Source organism: Rutidosis leptorrhynchoides, chromosome 4, assembly GCF_046630445.1.
Source record: "Rutidosis leptorrhynchoides isolate AG116_Rl617_1_P2 chromosome 4, CSIRO_AGI_Rlap_v1, whole genome shotgun sequence".
In the NCBI taxonomy this organism is placed as follows: Eukaryota; Viridiplantae; Streptophyta; class Magnoliopsida; order Asterales; family Asteraceae; genus Rutidosis; species Rutidosis leptorrhynchoides.
In genome coordinates, this window is record NC_092336.1 from 638955816 (window position 1) to 638980577 (window position 24762).

General features: G+C 33.3%; 2 protein-coding genes across 5 annotated transcripts; one reads left to right on the plus strand and one right to left on the minus strand.

Annotated features, from left to right (window-relative positions):
* Positions 1 to 909: 909 nt before the first annotated feature.
* On the minus strand, positions 910 to 13588 carry LOC139843163 (uncharacterized). Its single transcript, XM_071833231.1, has 3 exons — positions 13275 to 13588; positions 12782 to 13097; positions 910 to 1107 (listed from the first exon to the last, which is right to left on the minus strand). The coding sequence occupies exons 1-3, from the start codon at positions 13586 to 13588 to the stop codon at positions 910 to 912; spliced, it is 828 nt and encodes a 275-aa protein (XP_071689332.1).
* A 409-nt stretch (positions 13589 to 13997) lies between these two features.
* Positions 13998 to 19609, plus strand: LOC139839864 (SNW/SKI-interacting protein A-like). Of its 4 annotated transcripts, XM_071830062.1 has the most exons (5): positions 13998 to 16105; positions 16199 to 16415; positions 16509 to 16578; positions 18810 to 19146; positions 19235 to 19609. In XM_071830062.1, exon 1 carries the CDS (start codon positions 14020 to 14022, stop codon positions 15832 to 15834), a length of 1815 nt encoding a protein of 604 aa, XP_071686163.1. In that variant the 5' UTR covers positions 13998 to 14019; the 3' UTR covers positions 15835 to 16105; positions 16199 to 16415; positions 16509 to 16578; positions 18810 to 19146; positions 19235 to 19609. The 4 variants fall into 4 exon arrangements, with proteins under 4 accessions (XP_071686163.1, XP_071686162.1, XP_071686164.1 ...); XM_071830061.1 differs by having other exon boundaries at positions 13998 to 16415; XM_071830063.1 differs by lacking the exons at positions 18810 to 19146; positions 19235 to 19609 and adding an exon at positions 16688 to 17297 and having other exon boundaries at positions 13998 to 16415.
* Positions 19610 to 24762: the final 5153 nt, after the last annotated feature.

A 24762-nucleotide genomic window follows, 5' to 3' on the forward strand; every position in this document is an offset into this window, starting at 1 on the left:
GTAACGACCCGGAAATTTCCGACCAAATTTAAACCTTAATCTCTATATGTTTCCGACACGATAAGCAAAATCTGTAATGTTGAGTCTAGAAAGTTTGAAATCTATATTTGGATAATCAGTTACCTTTTTGACCATGCCAGATGATTCACGAACAATTATACACAAATGTATGTGTATATATATATTAATAAGAAATAATATATATAGAGGGATAATGTATTATTTTTATATTATTGTTGTTATTAATGATATTAGTATTGTTAATAGTATTGTTATTAACAATATTATTGTTATACATTTTAGGATAAAAATTATAATTAGTAATATTATTATTATTATAATTAGTGTTATGTCATTATTAGTATTTTTATCCTTATAAATTATATTTATTATTATTAATAATACATTCAACAATTATTAGGCTGATAGAAATTAATATCATCATAATATATAGATAAAAAATATAAAATATATAATTTGTTATATCATTATTACTAATATTATCACATTATATATTTGTTATTAAAATTTGTTATTAATATTATATTATTAAAAGAAGTAATAATATTATTATTAACATTATGAATTATTATTGTATTAATATAATATCTAGATTATTATAGATATACTGATAACCAGATATATATAATATGTAAACAGACAATCAATACATATATAGATAATTAAATAAATAAATCCATATAAAACCGTATTCTGTTATATATCATTATCAATCTGTAGTAATGGTTGAATTACGTTCCTCATCTAGTACAAATCGATACCATCTGTCTAAGTAACAAACAATAAATGTTACAGATTCTCCTGTTCCTATCACATTCACCTTTATATTTTTCTTCTTCTTCTATTCCCTTGTGATTATTTGTCGAACCTGTTGATCATTATAAAACATTACAAATCGTCACCCATGGTGACCACCTTACAACCACCTTCGTTGGCACTCCACCATGACACTACACCCTCACCACCTTTATAAACCCATCCGCCACCATCATGTTTAATCTCGAACTTTAAACCACACGTCATCACTATTGTTTCCTTCCTAGTCGCCACTTTAACATCACGGTCATCATTATGTATCACCACCACCTTCGTTTCATTTAAATCACAAAACCGAATACCCCACTTCAACACAACCTATATTCCTTTATGTTATCTTCTGGGTTCACCATCGAGACCACCATCGATCACCACACCTAATATTTATTTGATCAACTTCCTTTTTCTTCAAACATCGTCCTCCTTATTTGATATATCAATCAAAAGCATGAACACAAGCATCAACCTACTTCTGTTTTTGTTTCATATTGCGACCATCAATGTAAACAATCACCTTGGAACCATAATCTTCCAGTTCGATATAATCATCACTACACCTTTGATCCAACACCAATTGAACAACCCTGTTGTCATGCTTTCTGTCCACTAACAAACCTAGACAAACTCAAAAAACACATGTTCCTGATTCGCTGTCAACATGAACCTTCAACACCATTTTTCTTACTGTTCCGAAACCCCAATTAAACGACTTCTTTTGCAGCAACTTTAGCGGTGTATGTCTTCCGTTTCTACACCCTTTAGATACCAAATAAGATGACAATTGAATATGTAATAATCAATGATAGATGAAGAGGTTGATCAAGATTTTAGGTGAGAGGTGATAATAAGAAGAATAAAGGATGATAGTGTACTTATGCCTGATTTTTTTTTTCTGTCGATGGCACCCCACAATTTGTGCTGTCGGTTGTTAAAAAGAAAAAGAAAGGTATAGAATATCCAGCCCTAGGATCCCTTTTAGTTATACACCGTATTTATGTAAAGGTTATTATTATACGGGGTAATTTATATATCTGATAAAACTTTAACAATTTACATTGGGCCGGTTGCAATTAATCAAAGGAATTAAATATTAGTTAGTGGGCCGGAAAGTGAATTGGGCCGAGATATGAACCCACTTCTATTCGGATTAACTGATAATGATGAAGATATATATCGTATGTTTTGGGTATTGAAGATTAAGATGAAAACGGGGAAAAAAGGTTATATAGATTTAAATCGTGAAATAGAACAGAAATGAAATGGCAGAACTACGGCTTAGGGTGTTTGTGTGGAACGAGAGGTCGAGGGTTCGAGCCTGGTCCAAAGCAATTCTTTTTAAATAAAGCTTATAAGGGTTCGTGAATCGAAGGCCAACCTTATAATTGATCAATGGTGTTTTATGTATTTTTACTACAAAATACATTAGGTGAGTATATAGTCCCACTTTTAAACTCTAAGTATTTCGGGATGAGAATACATGTATTTTATGTTTTACGTTATGGACACAAGTAACTGAAAAATATATTCTACGTTGAGTTGTACCACTGGCATACTTCCCTGTAGCTTGGTAACTGTTATTTACAGCGGTATTGTAAACGCGAATCCTGTTGATAGATCTATCGGGCCTGACAACCCCAACCGGGCTGGACGACCAGTTTTAAACGGTTGCACAGTACTTCGTCTCGTTACTACACTTGGTACGGTGTAGAGTTTATTTAAGAATATGCTGCTGTGATTTAAATGTTAAGTATGGTTACCAAGTGCTCAACGACTTTTCATACACGAGGAGTGTATTATGTATAAACATGAAATCTTGTGGTCCATAGTTATAACGCTGCTAGCATCAAACCTATATATCTCACCAACTTTATGTTGACATATTAAAGCATGTTATTCTCAGGTACAAATTAAGTCTTCCGCTGTGCATTTGCTTATGTTAAGGACATTACTTGGAATCGATCATCGCACTGGGACCAAATATTGAAGATTCCGTCCGGATGGATAAGGACGGGTCTTTACAGGATGGCAATGATTATAGGAGACAGAAGCAGGGGCATCAAAATATAAGAGAAAATATAAAGCCCAATAACAACACGAAAGTTACAAATCGCGGATATTAATACGAATAGCAATATAAAGACACGGTATAATTAAGAATAGTATCACCCCAAGGTAATAGTAGAAGTAAACAGATTTTTCTTGTGGAAGATTGAAAAGAAGGATGACAGAAATGATAATTAGAAAAATATTAGGGATTAGAACTGGACTAAGCATTTTCACAATCTTTTGGATGTATGAACTAAGAAGGAAAGTATAGGAATGGTGAGAATATTGGAACGGAGGAGTTTAATTTATAATGGAAATATCAGACAGAGTAATCGAGACAGATCACCGTATTTAATTAAAGAGATCTTAATCTCCTTATTCGCCGAAGAATCAAATCTCTTAGATTTTGAAGATTTTCTTTAAATCCCTTGAATTCCGGAATTCAACCAAGACAACGTTAAAAGTTAAGACGAATCCCTATTTCTATATTTCAATATTTTGCGACAGCTTCGCTTATACTCTTTGAATAATAGAATTATTTATTCCTTATTACCCAATGGTAATAAAACTCTATTCTTGAGCTCACATGTGTCGTGACAACATATTTATTGTCAACCATGACCATCCTAATCAAATTTCGGGATGAAATTTCTTTAACGGGTAGGTACTGTGACGACCCAGGAATTTCCGACTAAATTTAAACTTAATCTTTATATGATCTCGACATGATAAGCAAAGTCTATTAAATCGAATCTCAAAATGTTTGAACTATTATTTTTTTAATGCATTTGACTTTTGACTATTCCCTACGATTCACGAACCTTTAATTGTAAATAGAGATGTATATATAAATAACTATACGTATAAATAATTATATAGTAAATATATTAATGAACTATTTTATGATTATGAAAGAAACTTAAATTGCTATTTAAACTGTTTATGTAAATATAGAAAAGTAGATTGAATATATATATATACATACATATATATATATATATATATATATATATATATATATATATATATATATATATATATATATATATATATATATTGTGTCAATATTAACAGCGTATTAAATGTTATACTCTCAAATTAATTATTTCAACATATATAAAATATTTACCTACTTAATAATTAAAACTTAATTATTTATAGTAGTTGAAAAATTTATGTGATATCTGTACCTGATTGGTACTGCGTGTATATTGTTAAAATGTATAAAATATATAAGATGCTATATAAATAACTAGTTAAAAATAAATGTAGCTACAAGATAAGGTATAGATATTATATTAATATTGTTATTAATATTATTAGTAATATCATTATTAAGTATTACTTATATGATTATTATTATTATCTTTATTTCATATTATTATTATTATTATTATTATTATTATTATTATTATTATTATTATTATTACTCTTGTCATTATTCTTATTATTATTAGTATTATTTTGATATTATTATTAATATTATTAGTATTATTATTAGTTTCAATATTATTAATAGAATTAATATGAAATACTAATGATTATATAATGAATATTATTTTGTTTCTTTATATAATTAATATTCAAATATATATATATATATATATATATATATATATATATATATATATATATATATATATAACGATATATAATGATGCAAACGCAGATATATACGTAAATACATATGCATATCCGAAATACAAGCATACATATAATACATGTGCAGAACATATATATTATATATATATTTACACCAAAATACTGTATCATACAAAATTATAGATAAAGCTATATTCTATTTAACATCACAATCCAAGGATCTTCCTTGTCTCTAATATTGTAAAAAGAGTCGGATTAAAGCAGATATATCCAAAAATCTAGCTAGCAATCGACATCAGACTCTATTATTCTCTTGCTACTTCATGTCCTTCCTCTCTAATTTGATTTTCTTGTCAACCACTACCTTCACAACAAGACAAGAGTTGAATAATTCAGTCACAGCAAATATCATTCTAAAGCGCCCTTTAAGTCCTGTACTACTAATCGAGAAAATCAAACAAGAATTGAAGAAACTGCTTCTGCAGCTATAACAGTCGGGTACATTTTATTTCAAGATCAAGCTCAACCCAAGCACCATCGATGTACTACTAAATTGCTGTTATTACACCTGCAAACCATCAAACCAACACATATATACGACTACATACATATATCCCAAATGGAAAACATTACTTACCTACTTGTTCAACCAAACAATTACCAAAAGATCTGCAGCTCATTTCTGTGATCACTGCTACAGCCTTGTTGTTACTACAGCTACTCGAAACTTCTGTTTTCTGTTTAGTTCAATTCAAAACCACCAACAATAATCCATACCTAACTCACTGTGTTACCTGCTACTTCCACTATTATGTATGCTCCTGGTAAACCTGCAACATAACCGAATACCTATCAACCACTGTGGTACGTTTTCAATTTCTGATTTGAATAAAACATCAAACCACCTCTAATCACTCACATCTATATATATATTATCATTAACATTAACTAACAGAAACTAAATCATAATAATCACCATCAAACTGTAACTAATAAATCCTATTTGTCTTTAAACAAAAATTAAGACCATCGTTGTGTTACACTAAATCAAAACCCATCAAGGACCCAATTTAATACGGTTTAGGTTTGATCTTTATTTTTAGAAATACAGAAAATTATATAAGGATTAAAGAAATTTAGGAAAAACATAATCAACTAATTACCTATTTCATCAATTAAAGAACCGATTTCATGAACGATGGATGGTGATTTGATGCAATCCCTGGTACTACCCGATGCGGTGATTAATCTTCCTTCTTAAGTTGAACGAACATCAATTACACCAACTGCTACTTTAATTTTCTTGATTGTTCTTCGATGACAAAGATGATTAGGGATTGATGATGACGACGACCGAACGATGACGATAATGAATCGATGCCTATTAAACATTTATGATTATTGATTAATTGATCCGTTGAAGGATCGAAAAACCCTAGATTGTGAATCGTTTTTCTCTGCTTTTCTTTTTATTCTATTCTCTCGATCTGAATTGGGAACAGATACAAACGCGTACAGATCCTTATTTATTATTATTATTATTATTATTATTATTATTATTATTATTATTATTATTATTATTATTATTATTATTATTATTATTATTATTATTATTATTATTATTATTATTATTATTATTATTATTATTATTATTATTATTATTATTATTATAAACATTACTAATAGAAATATCACTAAAAAGTGTATCATTATGATAGTTATTATTATTATTATTAAAATTTTCATATAAAGATGTCAAAATACATTACAAATTATTATATTTAATACGTCAATACTATTTAAATTTGCATATAATATTATTAATAACATGGATATAATTATTATATATTAACTAAATATATTCATAAAAGATAAATTGTAATATATATATTATAAAACATTGATATAATATTAATTAGACATTATTATAAAATTTTATAGATATAAATTAAAACATTATATAACTTACATGAACATTAAAATATAATACAGTATCAATAACATAAACATAAATATATTATAATAAGTTATAGATAAAATTATTAAAATATTTTACCGAAGAAATTCTATCTTTGTATTAATAATTGAATAATATGATAACTTAATATTAATGTATATAAAAACAAATATATTTAATACACATATATAACATACAAATTAAGGATGTAATAAATAAATAAAGTACATATTGGAATTTAACATAAAACTTTTATAAATATTATATAATTAATATTTGATTTATTATCATTATACGTTTATGATATTATCTGATATATAATACTAATATAGGTTCGTGAATCCGAGGCCAATCCTGCATTGTTCAGTTGTTAAATATCGTAATGTGTATTTTTACTACAAAATACAGTATGGTGAGTTTCATTACTCCCTTTTAAATGCTTTTGCAATATATATTTTTGGGACTGAGAATACATGCGCTGCTTTTATAAATATTTTACGAAATAGACACAAGTACGTGAAACTACATTCTATGGTTGAATTATCGAAATCGAATATGCCCTTTTTATTAAGTCTGGTAATCTAAGAATTAGGGAACAGACACCCTAATTGACGCGAACTCTAAAGATAGATCTATCGGGCCCAACAAGCCCCATCCAAATTACCGGATGCTTTAGTACTTCAAAATTTATATGATGTCCGAAGGCGGATCCCGGAATGATGGGGATATTCTTATATGCATATTGTGAATGTCGGTTACCAGGTGTTCAATCCATATGAATGATATTTTTGTCTCTATGCATGGGACGTATGTTTATGAGAAATGGAAATATGAAATCTTGTGGTCTATTAAAATTATGAAATGATTATTTATGATAAACTAATGAACTCACCAACCTTTTGGTTGACACTTGAAAGCATGTTTATTCTCAGGTACGAAAGAAATCTTCCGTTGTGCATTTGCTCATGTTATAGATATTACTTGGAGTCATTCATGGCATATTTCAAAAGACGTTGCATTCGAGTCGTCGAGTTCATCAATATTATTATTAAGTCAATTATAGTTGAATATATTATGAAATGGTATGCATGTCTGTCAACTTTTGACGTAATGAAAGATTGTCTTTTCAAAAACGAATGAAATGTTTGTAAAATGTATCATATAGAGGTCAAGTACCTCGCGATGTAATCAACTGTTGTGAATCGTTTATAATCGATATGGACTTCGTTCGAATGGATTAGGACGGGTCCTTTCATGAAGTCCATTAAATCTTCCAAAGTGAGACGCCCAATTCCCTTCTAGTACAACGCTAGGAGCTGAATTCAATGAGGTAAACTTACTTTCTGAAGATTGAAACACATTAATATTCTGATCCCAAAGTATGTGTTTAGACCCGTGAGTTGAGTAGGTTGAAGTTTAACTTCTTAATAGCTCTTTTGAAAAATTGCATACGCGGGTGCACGACTAAAAGAGTTACCTATGTGAGTATGAAGTTTGCCGCTTCAAAGAAGCTTGGACTTGGCTTCCTATATACTCATGAAAGGATATGGACGCATGGCTTATAAAAGCGTCAAGATGAACAATAGAGCATTGAACTTATGTGTATATTTTCTTCATTATAATCACTATGGATAGAAAGGGTTCAATTCTTAGTAACACCCTTGATATTCGATTATATGAATTGAATTTATACTAATATCAAATTCAATCGTCACGGCATTTCATTTATGCGTAAGTTTGTATGTATGTTATAGTTATTTAGTAAATCAAAGGATTACACTAAATTGGGGTTGGGGGGGGGGGGGGGGAATTGTTGGTGATTTTAGTGTCACGGTCATTTTGTGTGATAAGTGATTTACTTGAGACAAGGGGGTTTCGAGTTAAGCTCAAATACAAGTTAGGAGAGTGTGGAGTGCACGCTTGTATAAGCTAACTTGATTAATCCAAGTGAAAGGTTATGTTTGTAAGTTGGTGTCTTTTTGCGAAAAGACACAACTCTTTATGAATATGTGTCATTATTAATGAAATGGTGTAAATTATAATGAAATGGTGTCTTAACCTTTTAATCATAAGGTGTGACTTTTCATGAAAACTTTTATACCAAAAGATGTATCTTTTCATGGTGACCTTTCATAATCTATATATAGATGATACTTGTCTCATTTTCAATGATGATGAAAAATTGAACATTCATAATAAACTCTTTGTTCTTGACTCTAATTTGAATTGCCTATATTGGAGTTGTGCCTTTGTCTTATCCCGAATAAAGATTTCGTGTAACCCTAAGGCAATCTATGTATAGGGTCGAAATACTTTATCGCGAAAGTGATTACACGATTCGAAGGTTTATCCGGCATTTAAACCCTATGATCCAACATAGAGGGTGTTCTCATAACATACGATGTCAGATCAAAGATTTCGATATGGTTTATGGAATTTTCGTTGAGTTCGTTGACAGTAGAGGGAGTCCCCGTGGTTTTATATCTAATCAGGTAATTAAATGTGTGCGATTTTATATGTTTTGATGAAATGGTTGTTGATTTGATTTGAATTTATAATAATATCTATATTTGTGTGGGATGAAGCCGAGTATTCATGTCCAAGTTGCAATCTATAATCATACATATATATTTACTTTTCTTATACTTACAAATTTTTTAGTTATGTATACTTCGTTTGATTACAAATTTTTTAGTTATGTATACTTCGTTTGATTGATACATGTAAGCTTATATTGACCAATAAAGAATTGATTTACATATTTGTTACTAATTCATTTATTATTCAGGTAGCTTCATAGATTGAGAGTCCAATGTATGGATTGAGAGACAATATGGTTGAGTAGGACTTGGTTATCTATTCAAAATCGTGATGCTAGACCAAATTTTATTTGGTTCAAGGGCACTATGGACGAGTCGAGCTGAGTTTGGTATAATGCTACATGCGAGTCCCGTTTATTGAATTGTTGAATAAGTCATATTGGTTGATCCTCCTATATTCAATTTTACGTTGTTGTTTATGAGAGAATAATATACCTTTAAATTAAGTGATATTGATGTTATCAACAAGTTTTGTCAACTGCTTACTTTCAATATGAGAAATAGTTGTTATGAACTCTTGGTCTTTTAACAATTAAGAGATAATTTTCTTATATTTTTATATTTTTTTTTTTTCAACAAACCAGTAACTTTACGGGTTACTGTTAATTTATTCTTGTAAAAATCAACATTGTCTTATGTTTTTTTATAGCTAAAATCTATATAGTATAATAAACCTTTAAAATGATGAAATCATAATTAAACTAAATTACTCTCTACTTTTTATAATGATGATGTCATAATTATATATTAATTTGATTAAAAAATAATACAAAATCTTTTATAAAAAGTAATATTAATCTCTCTTAAATTGTAATTTTATTTTTCTAAAAAAAATTAAAAGGCATTTATTATTATTATTATTATTAATTATTATTATTAAAAATATAAATATTTAACTTTGAGCGAACTTTATGTTTGTAAAATCAACGACAAGTTTCTTAGTCGGAATCCGTGATTCCATGGGGCAATAAATTAAATGACTTTATCATTTACATTCACTTAATACTAAAACATATCATTAAACTGTTTCGTTTAAACAAACCCGTATTTTTACGGGTCATTTCACTAGTTGATTGTAAAAGTGTAAATAAATGATTTATTGAATGATCAAAAGTGTATTAAAACACGACACTAGAAAGCAAGACTATTTAATTTGGATACCCCGCCCATAGGTTTATGGGTCCCCAAATTATCACCGAAGATAAAACTTCACCCAGCGAAACCCTAGACTCTTCAAATACAGAATCTCGATCCCCAAATTTGCAAATTCCTTCCCACCCAGACTACTAGCGTGACACGTAATTCGTCTTAATCGGATATAAATCCTGATCGCAGATATTTCTTCAATCTCACTGATCCAGATTTTATAAATCTCTGGTATTTCGACTATCCGAATCTAATTTTTATTACATATAATTATTGATTATTAATTCGTTCGTATATATCGGGTTTTCCTACGTGTATCTGTTATGTAGTACCTAGGTCTGGTGTTGAATTTGACCTAACATGCCGAAAGGCGTAACCTTTGATGTCCATACAAAGTAGTCATTGATAATAGCCAATAGCCAATAATATTAATACTCAACAACAACAACAACATTACCCAATCCAACGAAAGTGGGGTATGGGGGAGGTGAGTGTAGACAATCATTCCTCGTACCCTAGATTAGAAGGAAGTCACTACTCCATCCGCGGGTATAGAACCCGCGCCTAGATAAGGTCGTCCCTCCCTCTACTCTAGCGCAAAAGAGATTGCTTCCTAAAGGACCTCCGGCCCGAAGAGCTCATAAGAACGAAATAGACAGGGCAAATGATACGTACCTTTACGAGTAATGAGCGCCTAGCAAGAAGCAACCATACACAGTAACCATAAAGGGGACACATATAGCAGTAATGCACAACAGTAGGGCAAAGAGCATGAATAAAATAGTGCACATAACCATTTAATTTCAGGTAGACATACAGACAAACAAGATATATACATATACATATACGCACCCACACAGACACACACATCGATGTATATATACCACACGAAAGCATGAAAAAAAAAAAAAAAAAAAAAAAAAAAACTCATGCTTAAACATAAATACATATAGATACATTCGTAGATATATATACCTAGGTACAGATACAAGACAGACAAACCTACATACACCAATACATGCACTTAGATACATAGATACATATATATAGAGATACAAACATATACATCGGTACATATATATAGCCTAAAAACATATACATAGATACAAAGGCATATAAACCATGTAGAGGGGTATACATAGTGTGGTTATTGAATATCTGGTTATAGTTATATATGTAGTTGTATAATAAAAGTAACTAACAACAAAAAAAAAAAAAAAAAAAAAAAAACCTACTCAATAATTCTAATTCTACTCCTCCACAGGCTCCTATCAGAAGTCATGTCCTCCGTCAGTAGGAGCTCTTTCATGTCAAGCTTCAATCTATCCTCCATCCTACGTCTAGGTCTACCCCTTCTCCTTACGCCGCCAACGGCGAGGGTCTCGACTCTCCTAACTGGGGCTAAAAGTGGGCGCCTCTTAACATGCCCAAACCATCTAAGTCGTCCTTCCCTAAGTTTGTTGATGATGTTCCCAACTTCCAATTTCTCTCTAAAAACTCCATTTGGTATCATATCTAGCATGGTCTTACCACACGTCCATCTAAGCATCCTCATTTCTGCCACCTCCATCCTCCTCTCTTGGGCCTTCGTCATTGGCCAACACTCTGATCCGTACAACATGGCTGGTCTAATTGCTACCTTAAAGAATTTACCTTTCAGTTTAAGTGGGACCTTCTTGTCGCACAACACCCCTTTCGCAGCCCTCCACTTCAACCATCCTACTCGTATACGATGCGTCACATCCTCATCTATCCTTCCCGAAATGTGAAGCATCGAGCCTAAATATCTAAAGGACTCTTGCGGGGGTAGAATCTGATCCCCAATTCTGATATCCACTATATCGTCGTGTTCCTCTTCGCCCCCCTTGAAATCGCATCTAAGGTACTCCGATTTAAGTCTGCTAATCCGTAGGCCATTTGATTCTAAGGCGATCCTCCATTGCTCTAGCCTCCTGTTAAGCTCATCCTGAGAATCCGAAACTAATACAATATCGTCGGCGAAAATCAGGCACCATGGGATGTTGTCTTGTATCCTATGAGTCAACTCGTCTAGGATCAAAGCGAAAAGATAAGGGCTAAGGGCAGATCCCTGATGTAAACCAACCTCTACCGGGAAAAACTCTGTGTTTCCTACCGTCGTACGTACACGAGTCTTCGCCCCCTCGTACATATCTCTAATAGATCTTATATATCTACTTGGGACTCCCCTAGCATTAAGAGTCTTCCAAATCAGCTCACGCGGGACACAGTCATAAGCTTTTTCCAAGTCTAAGAACGCCATGTGTAGGTTCTTTTGCTTTTCCCTATACTTCTCCATAAGGCTTCTAACTATGTGAATCGCTTCCATCGACGAGCGTCCTGGCATGATGCCGAATTGGTTCTCTGAAACCTTTGTCTCGCGTCTGAGCCTCGTCTCGATCACTCTTTCCCAAAGCTTCATAGTATGACTGAGTAACTTTATGCCTCTATAGTTACTACATAATTGCGCATCTCCCTTGTTCTTGTAAATGGGAATAACCTCACTGAGTCTCCATTCCATAGGCATATTTGCGCTTCTAAACGTCGTGTTGAAAAGGTTTGTCAACCATCTAACCCCGTCACCTCCTAGGCACTTCCACGCCTCAATCGGAATTTGGTCTGGTCCTACTGCTTTGTTTCTCCCCATCTTTCGTAGGGCCAATCTAACTTCCTCCTGATTAATCCTCGTGCAGAAACAGTTGTTTTGAAACTCCTGAACCTCGTGGGGTTCACCGTTCCGCTCTGGTCTTCCCCTACCGAAAAGGGATGCAAAATATTCTTCCCATCTTTTCCTAATAAGGTCTTCTCTCACTATACTTTGCCCTGCTACATCCTTGATATATTTGATGTTACCTAAGTCCCTCCTTCCTCGCTCCCTAGCTTTGGCTATCCTATATATGTCATTAGCTCCCTCTTTAGAGTCAAGTTTTCTATACAAGTCTTCATATGCTTTGTCTTTTGCAATTGCTACGGCCTTCTTAGCTTCTCTTTTAGCTTCTTTATATCTTTCTTCTACCCTAGTTCTCTCTTCAGGTGTCCCTTCTCCAAGAGTAATGAGCTCCCTAAACCTCGTCTGCTTTAACGCGACTTTCGATTGGACATCGTCACTAAGCCACCACGACTCTCTTCTACTCTTATGGGCTCTCGATGTCCCTATAGCCACTCCTAAGGTCTCTTTTGCCACATCTCTGATAGTGGACGCCATGCGATTCCATATCTGGTCTGCGTCCGTAGGGGCAACGTAATCCTCTTCTACACTCAATCTATTAACAACAATCGCTCTAAAAGTCTCCGCATTCGCTCCATAGAGGTTCTTCCAAAGGATTCTAGGTTGTACAGCCCTAGCCCTCCTGCCAACTCTTCCCCTAGTGACTAGGTCCATGACCAGCAATCTGTGCTGGGAGGAGCACGTCAAAGCTGGAAGGACCTTACAGTCCTTACATGTCCTAAGTTCCCCTTTACGAAGAAGCAAAAAGTCAATCTGGGTGTTGCGACCCCCGCTATGGAATGTGGCTAACTGAGCATCCCTCTTCTTGAAGAAAGAGTTTGCTACCACCAACTCGTGGGCAATGGCAAACTCAAGAATTGAGCGCCCCTCTTCATTTCTAGGACCAAACCCAAAGCCACCATGGGCCCCCTCATAACCTTCTGCCTCCACTCCTATATTAATTAATCTTATATTTTGATGAAGCTGCTATATATATTAGCTGCATCTTTCGTTAATTATGTTGGGATGACAAGTTAGACTTATTAGCAGTAAGGATTGATTTGTTTCTGCATTTGTTATTTTTTTTGTTTCAGGTTTTTGTCACCATGGCTGCTCTGAAGGAGATTTTACCACCTGCAAAATCATCTGCTGCTACCTTCTATGATCACTCGAGCGATCCATGGTTCAAGCAAAGATACAGTGCTCCGACAGAGGAGGAGCGAGCTGAGATTATTAAAACTAATACCATTCCATTGTATAATACAGCAGAACGTTTGAAGTATCGGCCATCAAAGGCACATGACTATGGTGATGGGGGAGCATTTCCCGAGATTCATTATGCGCAATATCCTCTTGATATGGGTAGGAAGAAAGATTCATCTTCTGGTCCAAAGACGTTGCCTGTCACAGTTGATAACCGTGGGAACTTAACATTTGATGCTATTGTGAAGCAGAATGAAAATGCTAAGAAGATTGTTTATTCACAGCACAGAGATATCGTCCCAAAGATTTTGAAAGATGAGGAAGAAGAAGATGACGAGGATGATGATGAGAAGCAGAAAGAGATTGAAGAGACAACACTTCAGACAAAAGCAGCTCTTGAGAAGATTGTGAATGTTAGATTAAGTGCAGCTCAGCCAAAAAATGTCCAGACTCAGTCTCAAGATTCAAAGTTCATCAAGTACAAGCCTTCTCAGCAGTCAGCTGCATTTAACTCGGGTGCAAAGGAGAGAATTATTAGAATGGTTGAGATGCCTGTGGACCCTTTAGAGCCGCCAAAGTTTAAACACAAACGAGTCCCAAAAGCTAATGGTTCACCGCCGGTTCCGGTCATGCACTCCCCTCCCCGTCCTGTTACTGTAAAAGACCAACAAGATTGGAAGATTCCTCCGTGTATTTCTAACTGGAAGAATCCTAAAGGGTACACAATCCCACTTGATAAACGTTTGGCAGCCGATGGTAGAGGACTTCAAGAAGTCCAAATTAACGATAATTTCGCAAAGCTTTCTGAAGCGTTATATGTAGCAGAACAGAGAGCTCGAGAAGCTGTTGCCATGAGGTCCAAAGTTCAAAAAGAAATGATGTTGAAAGACAAAGAAAGAAAAGAACAAGAATTACGAGCATTGGCTCAGAAAGCAAGATCTGAAAGAACTGGCACCGGGACTACTGTTGGTGCTGGTTCATTTGTACCCTCTGAAAAGAATATGATGGATGTGGATGAGCCTGTTGAACATGAATATAGACGTGTGAAGGACCGGGATGGACCTAGAGAATCAAAAGAGGAGAGAGAAGAGAGAATTCAAAGAGAAAAGATTCGTGAAGAGAGACGTAGAGAGAGAGAAAGAGAGAGAAGATTGGAGGCTAAAGATGCAGCGATGGGGAAGAAGAGTAAAATCACGAGAGACCGAGACCGGGACATTAGTGAAAAGGTTGCACTCGGAATGGCATCAGGTGGATCACGAGGGGGTGAAGTAATGTACGATCAGCGTTTGTTTAATCAAGAAAAGGGGATGGATTCTGGTTTTGCAACTGATGATCAATACAATGTGTATGATAAAGGCTTGTTCACTGCACAACCGACTTTATCCACGTTATATAGGCCAAAGAAAGATGCAGATGATGAGATGTATGGTGGGGCCGATGAGCAGCTCGAGAAGATCAGGAAGACTGAGCGGTTTAAACCCGATAAGGGTTTCTCTGGTGCTGGTGAAAAGAGTGGACCAAGAGATGGTCCAGTCGAGTTTGAGATGGAAAAAGATCCATTTGGTCTGGACCAATTTTTGGACAATGTTAAAGGAGGGAAGAAACCGTTGGATAAAGTTGGAAGTGGAGGAACAATGAGAGCAAGTGGTGGGTCGTCTACCCGAGAAGGGTATGAAGGTTCTGGTAGGTCTCGTATCGGGTTCCAAAAGGGGCGCTAAATTTATAATACAATTGTCGATGGGCCCATTAGATACTGTGGGTATTTATTGTTGTTCTACTCAACTGTGGTTATTAGTTTGTGTTATTTGTACTTGGGGCGTACTTTGGTTGTAGTAATGGATTCAAGAATCAAGCTAGTCACATTGTTATATGGTTACTCTTTGTCTGTTTTTCTATATCTCCTGAATATGTTAACTTTTGTCGGTTTTTTTGTTGATAGGAACAAGTGAATAACATAGCTTGTCTGTTGACTGAACTGTTCCTTTCCTGGTTTGTTTCTCTCTTCTATTTATTACATTGGATGGATTGCTTTGGGGAAGCAAGTGCATCTCAGCTAATTTACTTATCTTTAGAATATTGCAGATACATTGGATCATATCAATATGTTTTCTAACCACTTCATCTTGATTATGGGTTAAAATATAAGACTCTACCTTATAACTTTCGTTACACTTGGTCATTAATTGTAGTTATATTAATGCGCAAATGTTATTGCTTGACTAAAGGTTCTTGTGTTGTATGAGCTTATCAGTCTTTTCCTTGTGTTCAATCGAAGACGACTATGGATCACTTGCATCAGGTAGACATAGATGCCTTGGTTTTCTTTTCTATTTTTAATCTTATTTTTTTTCCTTACCTTTTCTAAAACTTGGTTTGGGTGTACTTGTCTTAGGGTTGATGTCAGAATTGGCTCTACTTGTTGTGCAGAGACGACTACGCAGGGTTGGACCGTTGCAGCTAAAGTAATATTTTACTTCATACCAAAACCCTATTTTCTTTGTTATTACCTTTTTAATGGTCTAGTTCGTGTTTCGGTTGTTTTTTTTTTGTAACTTCATTCATCATGTGTAGGTGTATCAAGTTTGTCCAATGGTTACACTATTGTCTTTCTTGCCTATGGATTGCAAAAGCGGAGCGCCATCTGAGTTATGTCTAGATACTCGAAATAAAAATACTTTATTGCTCTTACAACTTTAAATTCTGTTTGTTTTAAGTTCCTTTGGTAGAATGTCTATATTACATTTTTCTGATATATAAGGACTGCATGTTGACTATAGGTATTGTGCCTCGTATGACCATTGATAGAGAATAGCCCAAGCCCAAGCCCAAGCCCAATAATGATATTGAAGAGTTTAAGGCCAAGCCCAATAGGAATACTATATATTAGTATTTCGGTCTCTAAGAAGACTTGGGTAGGAAGTTGCAATGGTATTGCTACTTCTCTGATTAGCCAGTGAGGTATCCTTGTGGATCTCAACTGATTTTGTAAACTTTATTTACAATTGAATAACATATCTTTATCATTCCATTGTTCTTTATTATTCAATCCAGCTGCTGTTGTTATACTTCAATTTCTGCTGTTATAATTTTGTTTCCCGGCGATGGAACAAAATTATAATTTGAAGTATAATTTTAAATAACTAATTAACTAACTGACTAACTAATTAAATAACTAATATACTAATAACAAATCATCTAACTTATATTTTAATGTCCGTGCATCGCACGGGCTAAAAACCTAATCTTAATATATAATTGAGAAAAAAAATGTAGAGTAAAATTGAATTACAAGGTTATAACTTAAAAAAACTAGTCCACTACATTAAGAGCCCAACCTAAAACCCTAATAGTCTAAAACCTTATGGTATATTTCCTTATATATATGAGTTATATATGTAGTGTCGTTTTTGATCGTAATCACATCGGTAACCTTAAATTATCTTTAAGGTTACCAATGATGATTCAAACGGCGCTAATAAAAGATTATTTAAGGTTACTGATGTGATTACGATCATAAACGGCTCTACAGATATAACTCATATATATATAAGGAAAAATAACCTAAGGTTTTAGTATTAGGGTTTTAGGTTGGGCTCTTGATGTAGTGGACTTGTTATTATAAGTTATAACCTTGTAATTCAATTTTACTCTACTTTTTTTTTTTTCTCAATTATATATTTAGATTAGGTTTTTAGCCAGTGCGATGAACGGACATTAAAATATAAGTTAAGCGATTTGTTATTAGTATATTAGTTAGTTAAAATTATAATTTTGTTCCATTGCCAGGAAACAAAATTATAGCAGCAAAAATTGAAGTATAATAGCAGCAACTTTCGATATGTAACAAGGATTGAATAATAAAGAAGAACAATGGAATGATAAAGAGATTTTATTCAATTGTTAATAAAGCTTACAAAATACCTCACTGGCTAATCAGAGAAGGAGCAATACCATTGCAACTTCCTGCCCAAGTCTTCTTAAAGACCGAAATGCAAAACTCAACGATAATTCTCCTTCCCCAACCCTAAATGACTAGCACTAATATATAGTATTCCTATTGGGCTTGGCCAACTTTTCAATATCATTATTGGGCTTGGCCTTGGGGCTATTCTCTATCAACCATCTTCTGGTTTTATGCATCATATGAAATTTTTTATTCAAGAATGTTGGTTTTTGTCTTTCAGTCTTGATATTTTTATATCTTGATTTTTTTACTGATGGGTTTGTGGAATCTTGTGACTTGTCGTTTTCCATTTCTTGCTTGTCACCGTCTTATTCAATCACTAGAATAGCAAATTAGAAGTGTTATAACGGTTTTCCTGATGATTGGAATCCTAGTTTGATGCTACATCACTGAATCCTTTGTTTCAATAACAACCAATCTTCTTTTTTATTATGTATGTAGGTAATCTTAAAGCTGACGTCCTTAATTGTCTATAAGCATTTATTTTATTCCTAATTTCTCAGTTTTCCAATCTTGTTCTTGTATCATACTTATTCATCGCGTAATAGTTGTATTGTGTCTGTCTATAATGTGATTACGTAGGACATGCTCTTCGGTGACACTGGTATGGTCTTCTAATAGACCTGCCTTGTAATCTTCATTCGCTGGCACACTGGTACACGATACACTGATGCCTTTCTTTATTCATAGTTTCACTATCAACCAATTTTCTTTTTGTTCTCTCTGCAGGTATTCTGAAATCTGACGTCACGTCTTCAATCTTTATAAGCATCTCTTGTTATATTCCTTGTACCCCAGTTTTTGAAATCTTCTTTTTAGGTGTACTGTTCTTTTTATGATTGACCTGGTGGTGTGCCTGCATAAAGTAACAGAAAAAATCATCATATAGTTTATGGACTTCAAAGTTGGTAAAGTGTTCCTCGTCTGCTACATCTGTACTTACAAGTCGTTGATGGGTGTTCCCTTCATCACATTATGTATTATCTACTTGTTTGGCTCAAGACAATGTTTCTAAGGGGCAGTGTCGCGCTGATCATTTTCTCGAAGAGTGCTGAATAATCTACTGGTATCTCTTGGTCCTTTATAGTTATAACGAGAACATGTCTATCTATAATCATGAATATGTTACATCCGTTTTGCTCTCTTGTTGATAGGAATAACTAAGCTTGTGTTTGGAGCGAAATATCACATTCCGGGTTTTGTTTTTCATTCTGTTTTAGCGTGGGATTGAAGACAGAAGATACATTGAATTCTACTGGTTAGATAACATAATTCCAGAAAATCGTTGATATTTGATGATTGATTGGATAGTTAATAGTACCGTTGGCTACACCATCTTCATGACTAGTCTTAACCGTTCAGCGTTGGGGTCAATAAAATGATAATAGCTATGTCACATGAGAAGGGTGATGTCGGGCCTAGTTCACTCGAAAAAGTACCTTCACCTGAAAAAGATGCCTTGTACGCCAGTAAGGGAGAAAAGTGGGGATAATTACACAGTTTCAAATATGGAATCACCTATTTGTCCGTACGGGCTTGATCCATTAGGTAATAGTAGGACACCTATTGTGATTTGGCTCCTCTGTTCCATTTAGTTATTTCATGTCAAAAGACGCCTGGAGATTGTTACTTCACTGCGGTTAAGTAGACATCTTACATCGTTTGGTTTTCTTACCCTTCACTACGTTTTATGAAAGATTGTTTTGCTAGCTTCGAAACTCATTTGATTTATTTTGCAATTTTTGTTGTGATTGGATGGTCCGTGATTGATTTATTTTGCAATTTATTTTGCAATTTATTTTGCATGTTTGTATTTTATTCTGAACTTGTTTGGATTCTATTTACCTTTTTTTGTTATTTTACTTTGACGGGTTTATCTTGTTTCTGTATTTGAAAGGGGTTTACAAAATCTCTGATGACTACAGTTTCTTCTGCTAATGATTCATTTTTTTTATCTATAAATTAAAGGTTTATTAAATATTAATGGGTAGTTGACTCTAACTAGTTTACAACAGCTTTCCATATTTGTCTATGTGTGATTTAAGTAGGACGTTCTCTTAGGTTTATATTCAATGCTGGTTGTTGCATACTTGCATGTCCATGTTAGTAACTCCTTAAACCATGATTCATTTGAGCTCAAGTAGCTCCTTAAAAGCTTGGCTCGTTAACGATACTAGAAGTAACCATGGAGATGGAGGAATACTAGAACGATGTCTACGGTTTCAGATCCCATCGCAGAGGGGAAAACGGTAGAATGACGCCGGCCAAATTAGGATTTTTTTTAAACGTGTGTTGAATTATAAAATAGTTGACATTAAACATTGAGTTGTATGTCAGCTGGTAATGGCCTGCCTCTCATAGCGAGAGGTCAGGAGTTCAACTTTGCTGGGCTTCAACATTGCACTCAATGTTATCCATAACCTAAAGTATCTACTCAGGTCGATACTACCGGCCCATGCCCTCGGATTGGTCCGGGTTTTCTCCAGGACAATAACTGAGGGCGGGTTATGCAATTACGGGAGATGAACGCTTGGGTGATTTCAAACCGATGTTTAAAAAAAATAATTAATAGTTGACATTGTATGCTTATAAGCTCAATTGATTTGAACATTTCTAAGTAATTGAAAATGAAAAACGATTTGCACGAATCGATATAACACACTACTATCTTAATTGTATCATAAATTATAAATTTATATTGGATTATTCTAAGGGCTATTCTTAAGAATATTTTTTGGTTGAAAAATGTGTACCGGTAGTTTAAGATGAGTTATTTCCATGCAGTGGTTGGTCATTATTAATGTACAATCAAAATCAATTATTGCTTCTTTTAATTTTTTGAAGATAGTCCTAACTATAGAAAAATCCTTTACCGTCGATTAAATTAAAGATAAAACTTTAGACACATTTTATATATTATGAATAATATCCTTCTATAAGTGTTTTTAGAACTCCGTATGCTATGAGCCTATAATAATAAGAACTTTAGCTTAAACCATTTATAACCCTCCGTCAGTTAACATCCGTCAATCCATTTGACGAAAAGTGACAGAATTTAATGGTGCATCAGAACTCTGACGGATCCAAACCGTCAGTTGGAGTTGCGACGAAAAAAAAGTCGGTTTATCCTTCAACTAATCAGTGATTTTTTGTTTTAATAAATATATTATATTTATTATCAATATATTTTTTTCTACCTAATTTTCAATCAGATTTTACCATATCTACCTATCAATATTTGACACAAAAACTGACACATCGGTTAAAAAATGTCAAAAATTGACATTGTCATGTCACAATCAGATTGCATTTTTTGGCCAAAAAGTGCACTAACTGCCCGTAACATCACAGTCACGGTTAGAAATGGTCTTAGCGGCATCGTCCCTACTGTTCTTGAGGTTATGGGTTCAGAGTTTTTTATATGTAAATAATACATGAACATAAAATTTAGATATTAAAATTTATAATAATTTATTTATTTATAGTAATTAATAATAATAATAAGATTAATACTTTAGACTAGATGTTATTATAACTAAATAAAAATAAATATAATAAATAAATACCGAAATAATAATAAATCCATGAATCCATATTACTCGGTAAATAGAGTAATACGGAGTGAAAATAAACTCAAAAATGTGGCTTACAAGTTAAGCTGAATCCTAACGGTCATAAATCCACCACAGCCATATCTATAAATAAGAAAGATACGCGCATTCTACCCTAAGCTCTCACCTCTTTCAATCGCCTTGGGTTAATCAAGAAGGTCGTTCTTCATTTGATCTTGTTAGGAATTAAGGTTCTTTACTTCTTTAATTCAACCCTGTACGTTGTTTCTTTCTTATCATGGTTTTCTTTGAGATTAGGTTTTTTTTTTCAGATGTTAAAAATTTATAAATTAGGGTTTTTTTTTTTTTTTTTTTTTGTTATTAATTCTGTCGAAATTAGGTTTTTTTTTATATAGTGATTAGTTTCATAAACTTTTGGAACTTTATTTGATTTTGTTAAGATGATCAGACTCACTCTGCCCTCATTGGATGCTGATTTTATCTCAACTCGGACGTTGGTGGTACTACAATCACAAGGTCTATCTTCTTTTCTTTTCTTTTCTTTTCTTTTTTAATTCTTTTTTTTTCTCAGTATCTTTCATTTGATTTTGTTACGAAGTCGGAAGTTTTTTCCGGTGTTGTTATTTATTTTCTTTCTAAATTAGGGCTTTTTCTTTTAATGCCCTAATGAATTTTAGGATTTCTTTTTATTTGTCAGGGCTTTTTCTTTTGATTTTTTTTGGTTTAATCACCAGATCTATCATTTTCTTTTCTTTTATTGTTGTTTCTTTTATTTTATCTGGGTCTTTCCCTTGATTTTGTTACGAAGTTAGGAGTCCTTTCATCTGTTGCTGTTAGTTGTTTGTAAAATTAGGGCTTATTCTTTTGATGTTCTTAAATTTATACGAAATTAGGGGTTTTACTCTGTTTCTGCAGTTTATTGAAAATTAGAGATTTTGGTTTTTAAAAAATTAATTCTGTTTTGTTAAATTTAAGTTAATAGGTTTACAATGAGCACCTATTGCCAGATTGCCAGATTCGGATGACAAGGAGTCTATTCGTGACCCCGATGACTACCCATTAAGTAATATCGTATATTCTTCTTTTTAGGGTTCTTCCTCTGAATTGGTTTTTGAATTTTTTGTGCCTTCAGTATTTTTTTTCCATGTTTGAATCCATTTTGAGCACGTTAGTTAGGTTTATGAATTTGTTAAATTGGATATTAGGAAATGAGGAATGTATATATTGCATTGTAGCTGACAGGCTGATTTTCTATCATACCTTGAAAAATTGGGTAGATGATATGTTAAATATATGTGAATTATACGAAAATGAGGTAGTCAAAGTCAAGTTACATTCATCTCTTTTATGTCTTTTCTTTCACAATTCCCAGATTACTTGCTATCCAAACTTTATATGAAGACAGGAATTGATATAAAAAGTAAGGTTTCCTCCCCGCTTTACAATCACACGTTTGCCGCGACTATAGTGCAATATGATTTTAGATCTCAGATTATATATTTGCTTTTTTGAACTAAAATGTGGCAACATATATTGATAAGATAAGTATCGAGTACAACAATTGCTGATTACAGAATTTGCCTTCATCCTTGCAGGTTTACGTGTCAGATTCAACATATCTTTTTTAGATGGACTTTTTCTAGATGTGAAAGCCTGGTAGGAGGTACTTGATGCTTTACAAACCTATTCTTATGTTTTTGAAGAAAATATATAGAAAGTAGGATTTTAACATGTGCTATTAGAGCTTTGATTTTTGATTTTTCTTCTTTTTGACACAAGGGTAGATGTTAGATTATCTGCACTTTCATTAAAAATCGTTTGTGGTGTTATCTCGATCCAGGCTTTTAAAGTGATACAGCTCGTTGATGTAAGAGTTTTCTGCAGATCCATTCATTTTTAAGTATTTTATCAACAATTACTCGTTCACTTGAGAAAGTTTCTTTATTAGTCATTCTCTTTCTGCGGTACCTTAATTGTATGAACAACGTACTGACTGAACACCTATTGCAGGCCTATGTTGAAGTTGCAGATAATTATGATGCTATTGTTATTGCTTTCAAATGCACCTAAGAAACCATGTATGCTATTGGTTATTTTCTATGCTTACAATTATGCAATTGCAAAGCCCTGAATTTTGGATACTGATAATAGATCAAGAAAGATATATGGAGACCTCAAGATTATGGTTACGGGGCATTTGATGGGAGGGGCAACGGCTGCATTTTTTGGACTGGATCTTGTGGTAACCATGATTAGTTTGTATTTTCGCTTTACACTAAGCAACTTTTGTATATATATATTCTTCCAAAATTATTTAAATCATTTCTTTTATTACAGCTCAATTATGGATTGAAGACCTTTCAGAGTATGAAATTTTGAAATGCTTCTAATTTTAATGCTGCCTTTGGACCGTATTATAGTTAAGTTGTGCCAAATACATCTAGAGTAACACATCAACATGATCTGGTGCCCACATCTGCCTCATGAGTATTTTCAACGACATCATCACTTCTCATGAGAGGTAATGTTTGACTTTCAACTGCTTGCATTTGTTTTGTTTCTTCACATCATGCCACTTTCTTTTTATTTGACAGACGTGAGAGACAACTATTATGAGTATGCGTAGCTTTTTATGACCTGCCATGTGTTGCTTTGGCTCACCTTTTGCTTACTGGAAACGTTTGGCTTTTACCATTTACCATTCTTCTATATATCAGAAAAAATCAATTGTGACCACTACAATATAAATTAGGTATCTTTTCTTTTTTGCCTCTTTGGTTGTCGTTGTGTTTATGTTAATTGCATTAGAAAGTTTCATTTAAACCTATATATGTAACCTGTTGAGTCTAGTTGATCGTATAATTTTGTAAATTATTTTTTGATGCTATTACTTTTCACATTGCTTGTGTATAGAATAGAACATGTTCTATATTTTTATTTTTTCACTTCCAAAGATTGTAATATTGGTTTTAATGTATGTAATTTCAAATCTTTGCAGACAAGCTTCCATATTCTATCAGGATTTTTTTGGAGTCTGCGATACACAACTGTGATAATTTTCAATATACCCAGAATGATGTTGAAAAGATCGTTGACTGGGAAAATACTTC